Below are 17,543 nucleotides of genomic sequence, written 5' to 3'. Positions count from 1 at the left end.
CCCCCGACCTCCTGCAGCTCTCCTCTTCTCCTCTCACATTTTTGTCGACAACTGAGAGGTTAGTGATCTTGCTGGTCTCGCCTGTTGTTGGTGTTAGGGACAGTGGAGAGTTCATTACTAGGTTATGGGATATGGGAGTCACAGGCGAAGGTCTAGTTTGGTATTGTTGTGCTTTAAAAAATAAAACTATTTATGCTATGTTGTGAGAATAAACAGCTGTAAAATAAAATCGTTAAGTGTTTGGTAAACTTTTTTTTGTAAAAGTGCTTTTAATAAAATACAATAAAAACAGTATCTGAGTGTTAGGTAAATTTTTATATAAATTGCTTTTAATATGTTAAATGACTAAAAAAAAATATGGGTAAATTACACAAAACTACCTCAACTATTGGTCTCATGACACTATCATACCTCATCTTTTAAAATTGACAATGTCATACCTCATCTTTAGAATTTGGTCCAATGTTATACCTTCTATTAGCTTGGTCATGAATTTCTCAGTTAAATGCTGACGTGGCTTGATTTAGGCTCACTTTCTATTAAAAATTTAATAAAATAATAATACTAATAATTTACCCTTAAAAAAAAACCCCAAACACTCATCTTCCCCGACCATTCCCCCTTCCTTGCAACCCAAATCCTTTCCCTTGCACAACATTCCCACAAATGCTTGTCATTGTCTCCCACAAAACATCATCGGCATACTTCGAATGTACAAAGCCGCCAACAAACACCACCTTTATGTACATACTAGTCACATTAGGAAGATTCACAGTCAAATTTACAAGACCATATTCCCCAAACGCGCCAAAAGTCTTGCTCTTCCACCCATCAGAAGCAATTTGAAAGAACATGGCGTCGTGAACTCGGAGCCTCGAACTTGGCCTTCGTTTCCTCAAACTTGGCGTCGAGTCTCGACCCGGACTCCCGCCGGGAAATCGCCTGCAAACCCACCTGGTTGAGAAAAGCTCTGAACTTTGGGTGCTCGAGGCTCGAAAACGACACCGACCCACAAGACTCAAACACCCAATCGCCTAGAAAATCAAGCGCAACGTCCACCTTTAATGTCGGACAGGGTGAAGTTTTGGGGCTCTTAAGCTTCTTCGCGCTGTCCTCCAGCATCACTAGAGCTCCCAAGTCCTATTTCCCACCCAACAACACCAAATGCGGCTGGTGGGTCACCGCTATATGCGCCGTCGCAGTCATCGGAGAGTAGGTGAGCTCGCCGCATAACCAAGTCGGGTCCACTATTGCGAGCGCGGAACATGGTACGGCGTTGAAGCCGAAACTGAAATGGAAGACGAGCTCTGTTTGATTTATTTCACCTGTGTTACTTATTCTTATTGAGATATTTGATACGATATAACTTGAGACTGTTACTTTGGTTAAACTTTAGAGTTATAGTCAGGCCTATTATTTTCTGGGAAATTATACAGGTATTACGACGAGGGGCTACTGCCTTTGGTAATTGAAATTGGTTTGAAAAGTTTTGTTTCACTCACTCACATTTTCTATTTTTGCACCCCTCTAGGTTCTAGCATTAGAGTTCTGTATCGACAAGGATTCGTGGCACTTTTCAATACAGATGTCTTCTTATGATGGTATAATCATTATCTTACCTTACTGTACTATACATATGCTCTATATCACGCGTGAAATGGATCCAGACCTGCTCATCGTGCACTCATGTACTTAGGCACTTTTAGATTTTAATTTATTCACATTTTATACATTATCACACTTTATGGCTTCATCACCTTCCAGGTGTCGGCCAACACGGCTCGATTCGGGATCCTCATGGGCATTCTGGTTTGGGGTGTGCCAGTGGGGGTATACTTGCTATTTGAAAAGTTCATTAAATGAGCATTGAAAATTGTGTTTTGAAAAGAAAAAAAACACTATTTTTAGCATGGTAGATTCTGCTTCTGTTTTTAATGCTTTTCTACTTTCATTAAAAGCAATGTTTTTAATTAAAAAAACTTTTTTTTTTTTTGGTTTTGCCAAACATATTTAATGTTCCAAATTTTTTTAATAAGCTATTTTTTTTAAAGCACCACATAAACCAACCCAAAGACACTAGCGATGGAAGGAGGTTGAAGGATTGAGGGTACACCGTAATATTGGTGTACGAACATATACATTATTGTAGTGTATCTAGATATATTAATTTATAAGAAAAATAATAATTATTATTATTATTCATTAATTAGTTAAATATGTTGAAAAGATATGTATGATATGCATGTGACCATTTACCACAATGTCGGAAAGGTGTTGAGCCATTACATAATGACATGGATTCAAACCCAAAAAAAGATATATATATATGATATAACTGAACTTATACTCTACCTGGGAAGTTATAACTTCTTGTGAAGAGGCATAAAGAAGTCTATATATAACTAATGTCATTGTTAGAGGAAATTCATTTCAACGCATAATCCACGTATATCATCGTGATCAACAGTCTAACAACGCATAATCCACGTATACCATCGTGACCAATAGTCTAACAATTCCAAACCAACCCTTAGTATCTCGTTTTCCATCAGGACCTAATGAGGAGGAGAGTGGGAATTTTTTCATTTTTTTTCACTCAACTTCTATCCATTTGTCATGGTCATTTTTCACTAAGTTGGGAAAAATAGTACCCAAAGGCCTCGTTTGGCACACCGTATAAAGCAACGGATAATACTAATTATACGGAGTACGATGTTTGGTGTCCGTTCGTATTAAATAGCCATCGGATTAAATAATCCAACCCACCTATTTTATCCAGTGAATACCCACTTCCTGATACTCTCCAAAACCACGGGACAATTTAGTCGGGGTTCTCTCCCTCCCTCTGTTCTTCTTCTTCGTTTCCCATTTCTCTCTTCTTCTTCCCAGCCGATCTCTCTGCTTACAAAAACCAACCACACTCCCTCCATTTTCCCAATCAAAACTCCCCAAAATTCCAAGTAGGTTCCAAGAAACCAAAGAATCACAAAAATCCCAAAACTCAATTCCTCTGCCAGCCACCATGAACCACCACCACCAGCAAGTTCCATCCAACCACCTAGAACAAGACTTTTCTCTCCCTGCATCTTCTTCTAGCTGCCGCAAGATCTTTTTCCCTCTTCTCCACCGCTGCATCTTTCTCCGTCGTTGCATCTCTCTCTACTTCCTCCACCGTAGACTCTTCGGTTCTCTCCATGCATCTTCTTCTGGCTACTGTAGGAGTTCCCTCCCTCTTCTCCGCCGCTGCATCTTTCTCTGTTTCCTCCACTGCAAACTCTTTGGCGTTCCGTCCCGGATCTCAACAAACAAAGAAACAAAGATTTGTCATTTTTTTTTTCTTCCCCTTTCTTATCCGTTCAGTACCAAATACAATATAAATAATACAGTTATTAGTCCGAGACTGCACCAAACGCCCGATTAATTTAGTCAGTACTATATGGTGACTATTTATCCTATCTGACAGAAATAGTCAGTACAGTCCGAGCTGCCAAACGAGGCCAAAGAATATTGTCAACTACAATAGGAGTAAGATTTCCCTTAGGGACACTTTGGATGCGGTCCTTAGTTATCAATATTCTTTGATTGAAACCTTGTCTATTTTTAGTTTTTTATCCAAGTCTCTGACATTAATGTAATAATGTAAGTTACTATAGTTTGTAAATTAAAAATTAAAAATTGAAATTTGTATTTGTTTATATTAATGAGATTTTAAATAAAACCCATAATTTGTGAGATTAAAAATAATAAAATATAAAGTCTATTATATTGTGTGTGTATATATACATACATATATATAGGTACATTCATCAAAATTAACAGAAAAAAATTATTGTACCAAAACAAAACATGGGTAGATTCTTCAAAACCACATAAAAAATAAAAAATAAAAAATATATATTAGGCTTAATAACATTAGTAAATTTCTTCGATTAAACTTGACATGGATATATTCTCAAAATCTACGAAAAAGAATGTACCCATATAAGTTTAAAAATTGATTAAAAAAAATTGAATGGATTTTATATTGAAAAATTGGGTTCATTTTATATTAAAAAAATGGTACATTTTATGACACACGCCGACCGGAGTCGAGGCATGTTGGCCGTCACATGAGGGTGATGTAGCCACGTGCGCAACAGAAGTGATAATAATAGAAAAATGCGTCTAAATAAAAAGGAAAACTAAACCTATTTAAGCTAGAGATAAAATATAAGTGTGTGAAAGTGATCAAGTATAAGATACACACATATCAGAGCATAGGTAAACGAAAGTGAAGTCGAACCAACTAAGTACTAATTATACAAATAGGGAGAAGGTCCCTACTTATTTATGGAGACGTCAAAACCGCTGTGAATTCCTCATGAGCCACCAAGGATGATCAACTACCTAGAACCTGGAGGGGCGCAAAACAAAAGGGTGAGTGGGCAAAAACAAAGCATTTGAAAACGTATTTATCTTTTCTGAAAATAATAACTCCTCTCCGTAAAACCGGTATAGTTTCTAGAAAATAATACTACATAGGTATGGAAACCAATACGCAAGAGCAGCGAAAAACTGAAGTATGTCATGTCATAATATCTCAACAATAATAAATGTAAGCTAGGTGTGAAACCAATATAAAATAGTATGTTAGTCGGAGTCACCTAACGTGACCTGTACAACTGGATCTATAGCTTATCAATCTAGGCTAGCACATGAGCCAGAGTCACCTAACGTGACTTGTACGACAGGCTAGGTATAAATATGTACGCTCAAGTGCTACGATCACATGAAGGCTATGCGATAAATTAAGGGTCACCTACAAGTCGGAACCACCTATTGTGGTCTGTACGAAAGGCTGGCACCAGACTTGGATCCAAGGTGAGCGTGCGGTGCAGGAGGTGAACGATCACGTGAAGGCTAGCCCTAGCCCCAGGCAGGAGCACTAATACCGGGGTGCAGCCATGATGGGCTCTCAACAAATGTATGTACACCAATGCAATACAACCCATTCAATCACATAATACTCACATGAAGCTTACCTGAGCCTCCACAGCATCAAACAATATAACTCTTATTTTATAACAATGCAATACTTAAAATGCAACTTATATATGACATGGCATTCAAAGCATAAATCATTTTAAAAGAAACGTTATGGAAACCACAATATATATATATATATATATATATATATAAATAACAAATGCCCACTCACTGATAAGTAGCATGATTGTAGCCCCCTAGCCTTGCTTGTCCACGTTCGTCCTCGGGATATGTCTCACCTGACACCGTTATAATATTCCGTTAAATTTAACAGAATATGCTCATTCTTCTTCAGTGACTCGCCGGAGTCCGCTGCTGACCGCCATCTGGTTCGTCAGTTTCTATTAGAGGTCCACAAACAAACGAAAAATGGTTGGAAAAACCTTCGAAACCTCCGGCTAAGTTTGCAACTCTGTGAATCCTCTTGTGCCGACGTCAAATCCACCCTAAACCTACTCTAGGGTCTCTATGGAGTTGATTAGAGGCTTCCTTAAACCTTAAAACCCTGTGAAACGCCCACGATCGCGTCAGATGAAATCCACTCCTCATCGGAGCTCTGGTTCCTCACGTTTCCGACGTCCGTTCTATAAACTAAGGGTAAGGTTAGGTATGTGAAGTCGAGAGAAGTGTGATGGTAGCCTCAATAGAGTCAATCTGTGAAGTTTTGGTATAGTTTGACTATGGGTATGCTCTCAGGTGTACAAAAGAAAGAGAAGGATCGAGAAGAGGTGAGAGGGTAAGGGTATGCATATGTTTGTGTGTGTGTGTGCGCGCGCGTATACGAGATTGGCCGAAAAGAAAAATATCATGGCCCTGATTGGGCTACCATGAGAGAAGGAGAGAGAGTTATGTTAAGTGACCCAAAGAAAAATGAAATCAAACCGAAAATCTGATTGGGCCCAATAAAGTAGGAATTAAGGTGATTGGTGGACAAGAATAGATATAATCCACCCTAAAATATAATTCTACCCATTCTCATTCTTTAATCGTCGTAACTTTCGTTAGAAAACCTACTTGACCCTAACTCGTGACGCCGAGTATGATTTAATTATGATGTCGAGAAAATAATTTAAAACTAGATATGTACATCCACATCACTAAGCCAACGAGGGCATATTCGTCAATTTAGACACTCGGGGAGAAAATGTGTACATTAATTTGGGACAGGTCGTCACATTTTACATATAACAAATTGGTACATTTAAGAATGGGTACATTTAAGATTAAAAAAATTGAAAATTATACGAATAGGTACATTTAAGATTAAAAAATTGAGAATCTTTTTATAAAAAACTAATGGGTACAAACTTATTCTAATTTTATTTATTTATTTATTTTGGAAATGTTTGAATTGAAAATTAATTAGGAGTTTAATAGAGGTGTGAGTATTAAAACCCTAAATCAATTACTAGTTTTTATTTATGAAAAAAAAAAACTATGTAATAAACATGTAAATTCATTATCACATTAATGCTAGGGACTTCAATTAAAATTTGAAAACTAATAAAGGTCTCAGTCAATGAAAAATAGTAACTAGGGATAGGATACTAATTTTTCCTTTCCCTTATTAATAACCGTTATTAACTTTGTTTTATTAAGTAAAACATGGACCATAAAATGTATGATAGAAGGATTAAAAATGCTACACATGAGCATAATGAAGACATATGAGAAAGATTTACAAATTTCTTCTATATATCCTTGTAATACTTATATGATATATTCACATTTTGCGATCCATCTTTAATATCTTGACATCACTCCCTTCAGATTTGAAATCCTTGACTCAAACAATAGTCCAAGTGTAATTTATATAGCATAAAGTATAGAGAATTGTTACTAACACTTAAAAAATCTCATTCTGCACTCACAAATGTATTTTTCTTTCTAATTGTAGAAAGTTTGGAGTGCAAAATGAGATTTTTAGAATGTCAGTAACAATTCTCTAAAATCTATAGATTAATTCATTTATGTGCATATATACTGATAAATTTCAAAAACTTTGTAGATTTGCTATGATAAATATGATCTTCTTCTTTAACTTATTGGGTTTCGTGTTCAAAAACTCTATTTCATGTAGTTTAGATAAATTTAGCGTAGATTATTCTATCATCAGTAAAAAAAAATAGTTTCAACCTTTTCCATTTTAATCTAAAGTTTGGCTTATATGCCTTATTTTTCATAGTTTTGTGTTTTTATTGGTCGTTCTTAGTTTTTGTTTCGGAGTAGGATTATCTCTTCTCTAAATTCATTCTTCTTCCCTCCTCTCCCCTCTCTTTACTTCTTTTTTTTCTTTCTCTATAAAGAAGTCAACATAAAATATTAACGTGTCTTAATCCTAACCGTTCAAATAAGACAGAATTTGAGAGAATCCTACTCTATTCATATCACTTCTTTGGATCAAAAAATAAAAAGATGTTGAGCTGACACATAGCAACTGCAGAGGCAAAAGGCAATATCAATGGTCAATTGGATTGTACTTGTCTTTCTTGGTTGAAACTTGGACTGTACTTGAATTGGGATGCAAGAATCAGAATGGGCAGATCAATGGGCTGTATTAGTGAAAGTAAAAGCCCAAAGGTATTAACTAATACTTCAGGTATAAAAGTCGTCGCAAAAAATGTTTTTTTAGTTAAAAATAGCATTTGCCTACCCACTTTGTATGTATGAACACATTTTTTGTATAAAATGAGAAGGAGAGAGGGAAGTGGGGGAAGTTGGAGGTTTTTGTTTTTGGAATTTTTTTTTTAATATTGGAGGTATTTTAACATCACATGTAGATGAGGCTTTAATAAAAAACAGTAAAATTTTGACATGTGAAATTGCATTATTGCCCATCATTTTTTTATGTGATAGAAGATTAATTTGTCTTTTTACCCTCTTTTAGTTGACAAAGAGAGTTTCATTAATTAGTAGAGATGATGTCTGAGATTAGCATAACTCATCATTTTAGTCTTTGAGATCCTTGAGATTGTTCACCATCAATCATTTTGATTATTCTATGAAAAATCTTCATTAAATTGAAGAAATAACCAGTTCAAGTAGAGAAGCCGATTTGACAAAAATACTCTCAATTTAATGGAGATTTTTTACAAAATGATTAAAATGATTGACGAAGGACAATCACAATGACTACTTTCAACGACTTTAAATCTCAATGATCAAAATAAGAAGTTGTGCCAATTTCAAAAACTATTTGAGCTATCAAGCCAAATAAAAATTGGGGATAGAATTCTATCGATATGTACTATTAGCACTACAGTAAGGTGACCGTACACTACTCTACAGTGAAAAATAAAAAATTATGTATGTGTGAATGATTTTTCCTTTTTGGTGCAAATAATAATTCTAATTTTTCTCTCAAGTTTTTTTCTCTTTGTGGAGGGCGAGAAAAAATATTTCTTTGAAAAAAAGTACTAAGAAAGGAAGAAGTGTTGGAAGTATTTTTTTTTTTGTCAAACGATAGATTTTGCTAAATTAGATGTTAAATTAGTCATCGACGGAGTTCAAACTCACGCCGTCATGCAATGACTCAACACATTTCCACCCTTAATTTATAGCCTCTCTCACATTGGCTATAGGACCAAATGTAACCCATGAAATTTTCCACGTGTTTGCTTAGGTTTTCAAATTTGGTATTGTCTTTAATTTAACTAATTTTATTTTTGTAATAATGTGGGTGATTTTCATATAATTCCCGTTTGGAAGGGTAAAATCACTTAAAAAAGAAAGTGCATGAGAAGTGCCTCCATAAAATCACAAGAAAAATTACTTGATTTATGCATTTCTCCGTAAAATCACCCCCTTTACGCAATTTTACAGTGAAACACCTCTCATACAATTGTTCGCAACATTGATTATGACTTTCCCAAAATTACTTCCAAAGAGACTTTTAAGAATCGAAGATGTGTGCACCAAATAAGCAAATTTTATCCTTTACATTAAGTCAAGTCAAAGGTCCCCTCAGCTCGTATTCCACTTGAATCATTCATCGTGTTAAACAATGCTTGTTCTTCACAATTTTAATAAAAGATTATAACCCTAAATTATTCTTAATCTCATCACATTCTCACTTCCTCAAATCCCTCATGACATCTCTCCACTTTACCACCTTATTCATCTCTGAAACTTTTACCTCTCATCAATATAGATTTTTATGGTTACATTTGGATGCAGGAGGCAGTTCCGACCGGCTAGTTTTGCCGGAAACTGGATCCAAACTTCAACCTCGCCGGTGTTCAAATGAGGAAGGTAAGTAGCACATGAAACGCATACAAAGAAATTCTACCTCAGTACCTCCAATATCCCGACCGAAAACAAGATTTCGGTTCTTTCATCAATCACTAGTTCTAAGACTTCCCAACACCTTCATCAAAGTTTGACTCAAAAACTAACCACATTTTCATGTTTTGAGAAATCTCATTGCCCTAAATTCCAGGGGAGAACTGTCTTCATCACGTAACCGATTATGTACCCAACATTTCCCAATTTGTAGCTGATTCAGGTCAGGATATTCATCATTTATAATGTAAAACCAGCAACGCACCACACATTTAACTGCGCACAAGAAGCGCAAAAAGGCTTCTCATATGCATTGCATGATACCATTTCAAGAAAATAACATACACATCAACAGATATTAATCTTCCAACACAGCATTATTCATCTGTCAACTTTAGTGCTAGTAAGCTAGGAAGCCGATCCAGAACTTGCAGGCATAGCCCGTGCCATTTTTCACACACAAGTAGCAGTGCCTCTCCTTCACATCAGTTTGCAGCATGTCTGCACATCATTATTCAACACAACCTCCAAACAATAAGATGCTCTATACTGAAAGCATCTACAAGAGCAGCTTCTCTGGCAATTGCTCACTTAACCAGGATCGATGGAAATTTTCAGGACCGAAGAACAAACTGTATTGACAGTCTTCTCATTCTGCAACAGGAAGATGGACGTGAAGAAAGTAACAGGGCACACAGTTACAACTGGAGCTTCATGGCCTATATACTAGTTTAAAGTGATGCCATTTCCTTGTAGGATACCTGCCCTCGGACAACTCACCATGCATAAAAACCAATGCAGAAACATAACTCATAAACTAAGGAGAATCTTCGTATAAGCATTTCAATGGCTAACTCCATGAGAATGACTCTACGAGATATGATGTGCAACCAAGACCAATGACAAGTACAAAACTTGCCAATGAAATTCAGGCACTACATATAAAGCCCATAAGTACTGTAACACGAGCATCGTGAGGAACTAACCACCATAATACCAGATGCAAACTATTTACATAGGAGACAGTTAAGCAAGGTTGTACTGCATCCTGTTCAGAAACCATGGAATCGTAAGCAAGGCTTTGGAACTGGAGAAGGCCCTCAGAACATCACATGTAAACAACAGAATGGCCCCTTGCTTTGTGCTTTGAGCCAATAGAGTCATGCGCCAGACATGAACAACCAATCCCGAATTCAAGGTCAAGGTAGAAGCAAATTCAAAATACTTTTCTCTTCACTTGTGACGTATCATCAAACCCACCATCATGCCAAGGCTGCTCAACGTGTTTGTAATTACCTTCTTGGTCCTCGAACCCTCTTATTCTTCTAGGTGCATTTCCTGGCCGATTCTTAATCCTTCTGTCAAAGTCCCTTCCCCTCAAATTGCCTCTTTCTTGAAACTCGGTACTATCATCTGGGAAGAACCTCAAAGGCCTAGGTCCATCCTCTCCATTAAGATGAAATGTCTCACCATCAGCACCATTATAAGGTCTGAATGAACGGATAGGTCCACGTCTCTCACCAAATCTTCTTCTCTCATCACCATTTCCATCACCACCAAGCTCATGCAAACGACCAGAATGCATGGGGCCACCAAAATAATCGTCATTATTTAGCCTCTCTCGAGGATCTATGATGTCAAATCTCCTGTGTCTGACTAAATTCCGACCAGAAGGACTCCTATTAGGAATAGCAGATCTTGAAGGACCATGGTCTCTTCCAGAATCCATATTCCTCAAATCATTTGGCGGATTCCTCCTAATCACCATCTCTCCAGGAAAACATGGGCCATCAGGGGATCTAAACCTCCCCATCCTGTAAACTGGTGGAGACCTTCGATGAGTTAGTTCTCTAGGACCAGCAAACCCATCTGGGGATCTTCTTCTAGGAGACGGCCATGGCCCAGGAGAGCGAGTCCTGGACCTTATTGGCGATTTTGACCGAACTCTAGGAATCCCTCTCCTCTGTACAAAAGAAAAGTTCCGATTTCCTCGTCCAAATTGACCATCTACTCTATCATATGAAGGTTGGGTACGAGTGAACATGGGGTTTGCAATATCATTAGGGAAACCCCTCATAAACTTCTCGTTATGCCTCATTCCAACCAAATTTGGAGCATCTTCACCCATGCATCTGGTTGGGCTAATATTTCTTGGATTTTGGCGAGGCATGTGTGCTCCAATAGGAGACCGCCTCCTTGAGGGTATATGGTAGTTAAGTGGTCCATCATTTGAAAGATTCCTTCCTCCACGACCTGTACCAGCAAATGCACTCTCTGAAGCCATATTGTAAGTATTATATTCAAGGTCAGCATCAGAAACATCAAGGGCATATTTATGCCTGGGGACACGATAGTTTGTTTGATTATTATAAAGCTCCGAAGCATAGTTACGATCAGAACCCCAATCACCGCGACTATTCATCCTCCCTCTACCACGTCTAGGAGCCAATCTATAATATCTCAGTGATTGATCTTGGTATCGCTCCCTTGAAAATCCAGGGTTTCTGTCAACATATGGTTCAACTCTGGGGGGGGGAAAAAAAGTGGCAAAAAGGAAGAAGATTGAGATTAGAATACAACTATTAACCCTAAAAACCAAATAAAAGTGAAAATAGAAAACAAGGGAAAAATAATCACCTCCCTCGAGAATGTATATTATCTTCCTCCGTTGCTACATCAGGTAATATTTCTTTTCCAACTCTTGATGGCAAAGGCTGTCCTGAAATAGATCTCGATTTACTCGGAGAAACAGTTGAAGATCGAGGCAAAGTTATTATCCGGCTCCGTTGTCCTCCATAACTGGTATCCTTAGCAGCATTATCACCACTACCAGATGTTTTGGGCAAATTTGAGTCACTCATTGGTGCCAGGTCAGTGTTATTTACATTCAGCTTTACACACTGACCAATATCCACTACAGTTCCTTGGCTTCCATTAGTGACTTGCTCGGAGAACTCTGCATCCTGACATTTCTGGGCATCCATCTTCCCCGATTGGTCATCAGGTTCTGTTGACCCTTCAACACCAGCTCCGCTGGTTAGATTTTCAACAGCTAATGGTTCTTGCAAACACAAATCTTCGTCAGAGCCTTTATCAGATTTATCATTAAGAACTACATCAAAAGATTCTGTATAATTATTATTACTTGTTTCAGCAAGATTATCTTTGTTGTCTTTTGCTTCATTATAGAATGAAGTAAGATGAACATTGTTAATAGGTCCCACAAACTCCGTCCTTTTATTATCTAAATCGTCATTATCGTCATGTTCCACTTCTCTTGCCTTACATATTGGTTCTTCTACGGCAGTAAGCTCAACTGACTCTTGGACCTCGCCATCTTCATAATCATTGCCCTTACCATCTTGTTCAGTATCCATAGCTGTTTCTAAAGCACGAGCACCATCTGATTCACAATCAGAACCATAAGAATCTTCCAGCATATCCGCAGATATATTAATCTTTTCCTCATCACTGGCGCAACCCTCACCACTTCCCCGTGAACCAAGTAACAGATCATTCATACACTTCAATTTACAACTCTCACGGTCAATATTACCATCGTCTGTTCTCGTATTGTTTCCCTTGGTATCAAGACCCTGAGATACAGCAACCTGATCTTTGCTTTGACAAGCTTCCATAGGCGCATATGCATTAACGTTTCCTGAATGCTTTGTCACATCCCTGCTCATAGTCAAATCTGTCTTTCCATCACGGCAAGACATCTCTGAAGTCATAGGCAACATCATGTCACCAGAATGCTTATCCACACCTTGGATCAAATGTTTATCCAGTTGGACTGATGTTCCTTCAATTGACTTGATGGTTTCTCGAGTATCCACAAGAGTTGGTTCAGATTTTATGGGTCTAGGATCAACTGATTTTTGGGTGCTCGTATTTGAAGACTTAACAGCTCCAAGATTCCCCTGCTCAACGACTCCACACTTCACTGCTCTACTACAATCTACTAGTCCTGTGTTACTGGGTTTAGATACGTTAACATTCAGCTTGACACCCTCATCAAACGGTTCTGATTTCACAGTTTTACAATTACCCAAGTTCAAATTTCTAATAGGCCCAGACAATCTAGGTGAGTTTATAGCAGGCATCACCCTATGTAAATCCAGTTTACCGGATGAACTAGAAGGGTTTTGACACTGGTTTAACTGCAAGAAAAGTGAACTAAGGCCCAAAAGAAGGGAGCCGTTGGACTTGTACTGGTTAGCAAGTGTGGATGAGTTGGTCTCATTAGCTCTGTTCTGGCTCTCAACAATGGACAGTTTTTCTTTGTTAACACCAGCTCCAACCAACCCAGTTTTGCAATCCAGCCCACCAGTTGCGTTACTCCCATCAATGGATATGGAAGAATCAATAACAGTATCTGTCCATGCATCCATTGGTGTATTCAAATCCCAGTTTGCTCGACATTCACTCATATCAGCACCAAGGGAACTCAAACCTTTACCACTTCTTTCACATTGGCTGCTGGTTTTTTCTTCACTTAAGGACAAATTCAGTGACATAGGCTCCAAGTTATCCTGATTCCGGTAACTCCCTTCACCACCAATAACCGGTCCTGTCAAAGCTGGAGAAAGATGTTCCTTTAAACCTAATGACAATTCAGTTCCCTCAGCAACAGCAGGCATTTCTTCTTTACACTTCACTTCTACTTTACTTCGGCTATGCAAAATCTCCTTCCCTACAGTAGCTGCAAGAGCTTCATTTGGTGCTAAAGTCAATTCACTTTTCCTTAAAGTCAACTCAGGTGCAGGATTATCAGACAAGACAAGCTTCCCTTTCCTCCGCATGTCATCCAAAGCACTTGAGTGAATTCCAGGGATAGGTTCTTCGAGTTTGACTCTAAACATATTATCATTTCCTTGGGCCACACTAACATTTGCAATGTCAGAGTTTCCTCTTCTATAATCTGATTCAGGAATCTTTTTGGCATCAGAAAGTCCAGAACTGGTGATACTAACAAATGAAGGAGTCGACCCCCGAGTTGGGCTAGATTGTTCCTTCAGTACTGAGTCAATTTTTTCTGGAAACAAAGATGGTTCTTCTATTGGAAACAAAATTGGTTCTTCAGGAGGTGGTGAAGGAGGACTCATGAAAAACCTCCTTTTCTTGATAGGAACACCTGCACTATAATCACTAGATTTCTGGGTGACGGGTTTAACCCCAGTCTGCCAACAAAAGATTTAATTGATCAATATTCATGAAAACAATAAATTTAAACAAGGCTCTAATCTCAGTTAGCAGTAATTTAGAAAGGAAATAAACACCTCTTCATTTCCCGATACCGGCATGATTCCAAGATTTTGCAATCTTATAATTAACCCTTCTCCTCTGTCTATAAATCAAAGTCTAGCAAATAGCAGGACGCCGTAATCGTTCTGAAGTCACTTTTAAGATCACCACTATGACAAATATGCAACTACAATCTATTTCTAAAAACCAAATTCAGTTAGCTGATAAGACCGTGCACTGTCTTATCTTCTAGCTATCACACTCTACCAAATTGAATCTCCTGCACACAACCAAAACAAAAAATAATGCTACACATTAGCAAGAGAACTCGATTACAAATGTGAATAAATTCCAAAATAAAACACCAAACTCTCAGCCAACGACATGGACTAATTGGGAAAGTATGATATATGCATATCTGAAGACAAGTTAAGAACACATCATCGCTGATCGGTGAGTCAAAACAACAATCGGTGAATTTTAATTTTGTTATACTTTATTTTGCCATGACTTTTCCTAATTGAAATAGCAGAAGCAATTATGCAATGTGAAAATACAAAATAATACTAATAAATATATACACACACACAAATACATATATATAAAAATATGAAAACTATATTCAACCAAATTTGCCAACTCTAAGATCATTTCTAGAATAATTAAGTAACCAAGCAAAAATCCAAACGCAAAATTAAATCCCTAATAGATCCCATAAAACAGAAGTACTTTTCCCAAAAGCATAAGCAGAAACAGAGACCCTTTATCCGTGCTATTTAAGCTGTAATAAATGAAACCCAAAAAACGAATTTCCCCAGTAGCATCTGAATTCGAAGCGTTACAATTCAAACGAAACAAGTTCGGACGATCCATTTAAAAGGAAAGAGTTCTGCTTCATAAATAAGCACTTCCACTTTGATCGAAAAAAAGTCAAAAACATTTTCAGAAAAGCCAAAAGCCGCCGACGAAACCGGTGGCGACGAATCAACCAATCTGATCAACTAAATTCGACGGAAACGAAATCAAAATCTGCGAATTGAAATCAGTCCAGAAACTTCCAGAAAATACCTGAAATCAAATCGCAAACGCGTTGACGAAAGAGGGAAACGAATTCCGAGCGGAATCGAAGAAGTAGGATGAAGGAGGAGGAGGGATTACCTGCTGGGAGAGAGTCTGGAGGAGCTTTTGCTTGGTCAAAGTTACAAAAGGTTGCAGGAAATTGAGGAGGACGCGGTTTGAAGATTGAGAGAGAAGCAAAAGGAGGAAGACTGGGGGAGAGGGAAAGGAAGGAAGGGGAGAGAGATAGAGAGGAGAATCTAATATAATCTATAATCTAATCCAAGGGGTGGGTCCCACCATGTTGTCCAAATTGTTTGTCGGCCTAGGGTTTGTGATTCTACTTTCTTTCTATAATTGCGGTCCTACCATATATAAATTCATTCAATTTTTGCACACACTATTTGGTCATACGTCACTATCTCTTCCACTCTCTTGTATATATGTTCAGATCAGACCAGTTGACCGAAGTAGTGTGTATGTTTTACCGTATCGAGTTGATCTCAAATTGTTTGCCCTAATCCCACTCTCTCGTCCACTCTTTTTACACGCTTTGTGTAATTGGTTGGCTAGGTAAGATAATGTTGCTCGTTTTATTGTGTCGAGTTCATCTCGAACTATTTGGTCTAATCCCGCCCTCTCATCCACATTTTTTTTTTTTACACGTATTGTGCAACAGTTGGGTAAGACAGTTTGATGCTGAATTGCAACGAATTGGATTCGACGCTCGTAAATTCAAGTTGCACATAGATGCATGTCCAACATGGCAATATCATAATTAGGTTAGCTGATTAAAAAAAGTTTGACGAATTTAGAATCCCTTTTATAAATTGGAATTGTTTAGAATATTACGACGAAGGAAAGTTTAATCTTACGAGTATCCGCACTCCCGCAAGCAACGGGCATTGTGTGGATGGAACCTTACACTGACGTGTTCGCAAATTGCCGCCCATGTTGTCATCTTTCGGTTTGGCCTTTCCTAGAAGGTTCGTTATGAATTTTCAAATGTACTTGAGTATTTTGGCTTTTACTTTTCTTCTTGCTCTTACTCGTTTTACACGCCAAAGAAAGCAATAAAGCATAACCCTTTTTGTTGGGTTCACATTGTCTAATTAATTTTTTTTAATAAACAATATTATCTATATTAAGATAAAATGATCGGTTTAGTCTTATAATGAATTAGTAATAATATGGTTCAAATTCATTTTTGATGATAATCAAAATTAAGACATTTCACTTACAAATGAATAGAAATATCACTGGACTGTAAAACTAAATGACAAATTTTCTAATAATTCTTACATTCTAATTTTTATAAAAGCTTTTATTTACTCCACGATATTAGAGATGATAAAATGGCAAACACAAAACTTATGATGAATGTTGATAATATGTTTGGGGAAAAAAACTTATTGTGCATAGAGTTTCTATTGTAGCAGTCACTATTTGTTTATTTTGCAATATTTTTAGGAGTTGACAATGTTGTATTCAAAGAGTGTACCTTTACCAGTTTTATTGGCATTTTATGTAGAAAGTTTCTCATGGAGGATTATGAAGTGATTGAATCTTTAGTTGCGCAGATTGAAGTTCATTTTGAAATGCTATTTGTGATCTTGTGCTTGTCACACTAAAAATATCCGCAAATACAGTGGCTATTAGATTGGGCAAGTGGCCTTATTCTTTGATTTGGAGTCATTTTTAATTTTAGTATTGTTTGGATTTAATTCAAGATGTCCTTTTAAAATTTATACATTTATTTTAAAATGATAATAAAACCACTATTATGTTGCCCAAATAAAATTTATTGTGCACATTATAGTGCATATATACTATCATTTACTTCTTGTTTAACGCTATTTTCTACTAATCTATATATATATATATATATATATATTGTTTTATTAGTATCACAATATTATTTATGCATATATGAT

General features: G+C 37.2%; 1 protein-coding gene across 4 annotated transcripts; it reads right to left on the bottom strand.

Moving 5' to 3' along the window:
- Positions 1-9,577: 9,577 nt before the first annotated feature.
- Positions 9,578-15,843, bottom strand: LOC137733891 (uncharacterized). Of its 4 annotated transcripts, none has more exons than XM_068473101.2 (5): positions 15,712-15,843; positions 14,589-14,833; positions 12,452-14,489; positions 11,944-12,367; positions 9,578-11,831 (listed from the first exon to the last, which is right to left on the bottom strand). In XM_068473101.2, the coding sequence occupies exons 2-5, from the start codon at positions 14,610-14,612 to the stop codon at positions 10,523-10,525; spliced, it is 3,795 nt and encodes a 1,264-aa protein (XP_068329202.1). In that variant the 5' UTR covers positions 14,613-14,833; positions 15,712-15,843; the 3' UTR covers positions 9,578-10,522. The 4 variants fall into 4 exon arrangements, with proteins under 4 accessions (XP_068329202.1, XP_088552745.1, XP_068329200.1 ...); XM_088696619.1 differs by having other exon boundaries at positions 15,622-15,761; XM_068473099.2 differs by having other exon boundaries at positions 11,944-14,489.
- Positions 15,844-17,543: the final 1,700 nt, after the last annotated feature.

Source organism: Pyrus communis, chromosome 7 (genome assembly GCF_041283825.1).
Source record: "Pyrus communis isolate YQ-2024b chromosome 7, ASM4128382v1, whole genome shotgun sequence".
NCBI lineage: Eukaryota > Viridiplantae > Streptophyta > Magnoliopsida > Rosales > Rosaceae > Pyrus > Pyrus communis.
This window is presented reverse-complemented; position numbering and strand designations above follow the sequence as displayed.

Bases quoted from the DNA above. Each gene is read 5' to 3' on its own strand.
- LOC137733891 (XM_068473099.2), bottom strand. From the start codon at position 14,612: ATGCCGGTATCGGGAAATGAAGAG. The intron at 14,490-14,588 runs GTGTTTATTTCC...TTTTGTTGGCAG, and splicing joins CGGTATCGGGAAATGAAGAG to ACTGGGGTTAAACCCGTCAC. The intron at 11,832-11,943 runs GTGATTATTTTT...TCCCCCCCCCAG, and splicing joins AATATACATTCTCGAGGGAG to AGTTGAACCATATGTTGACA.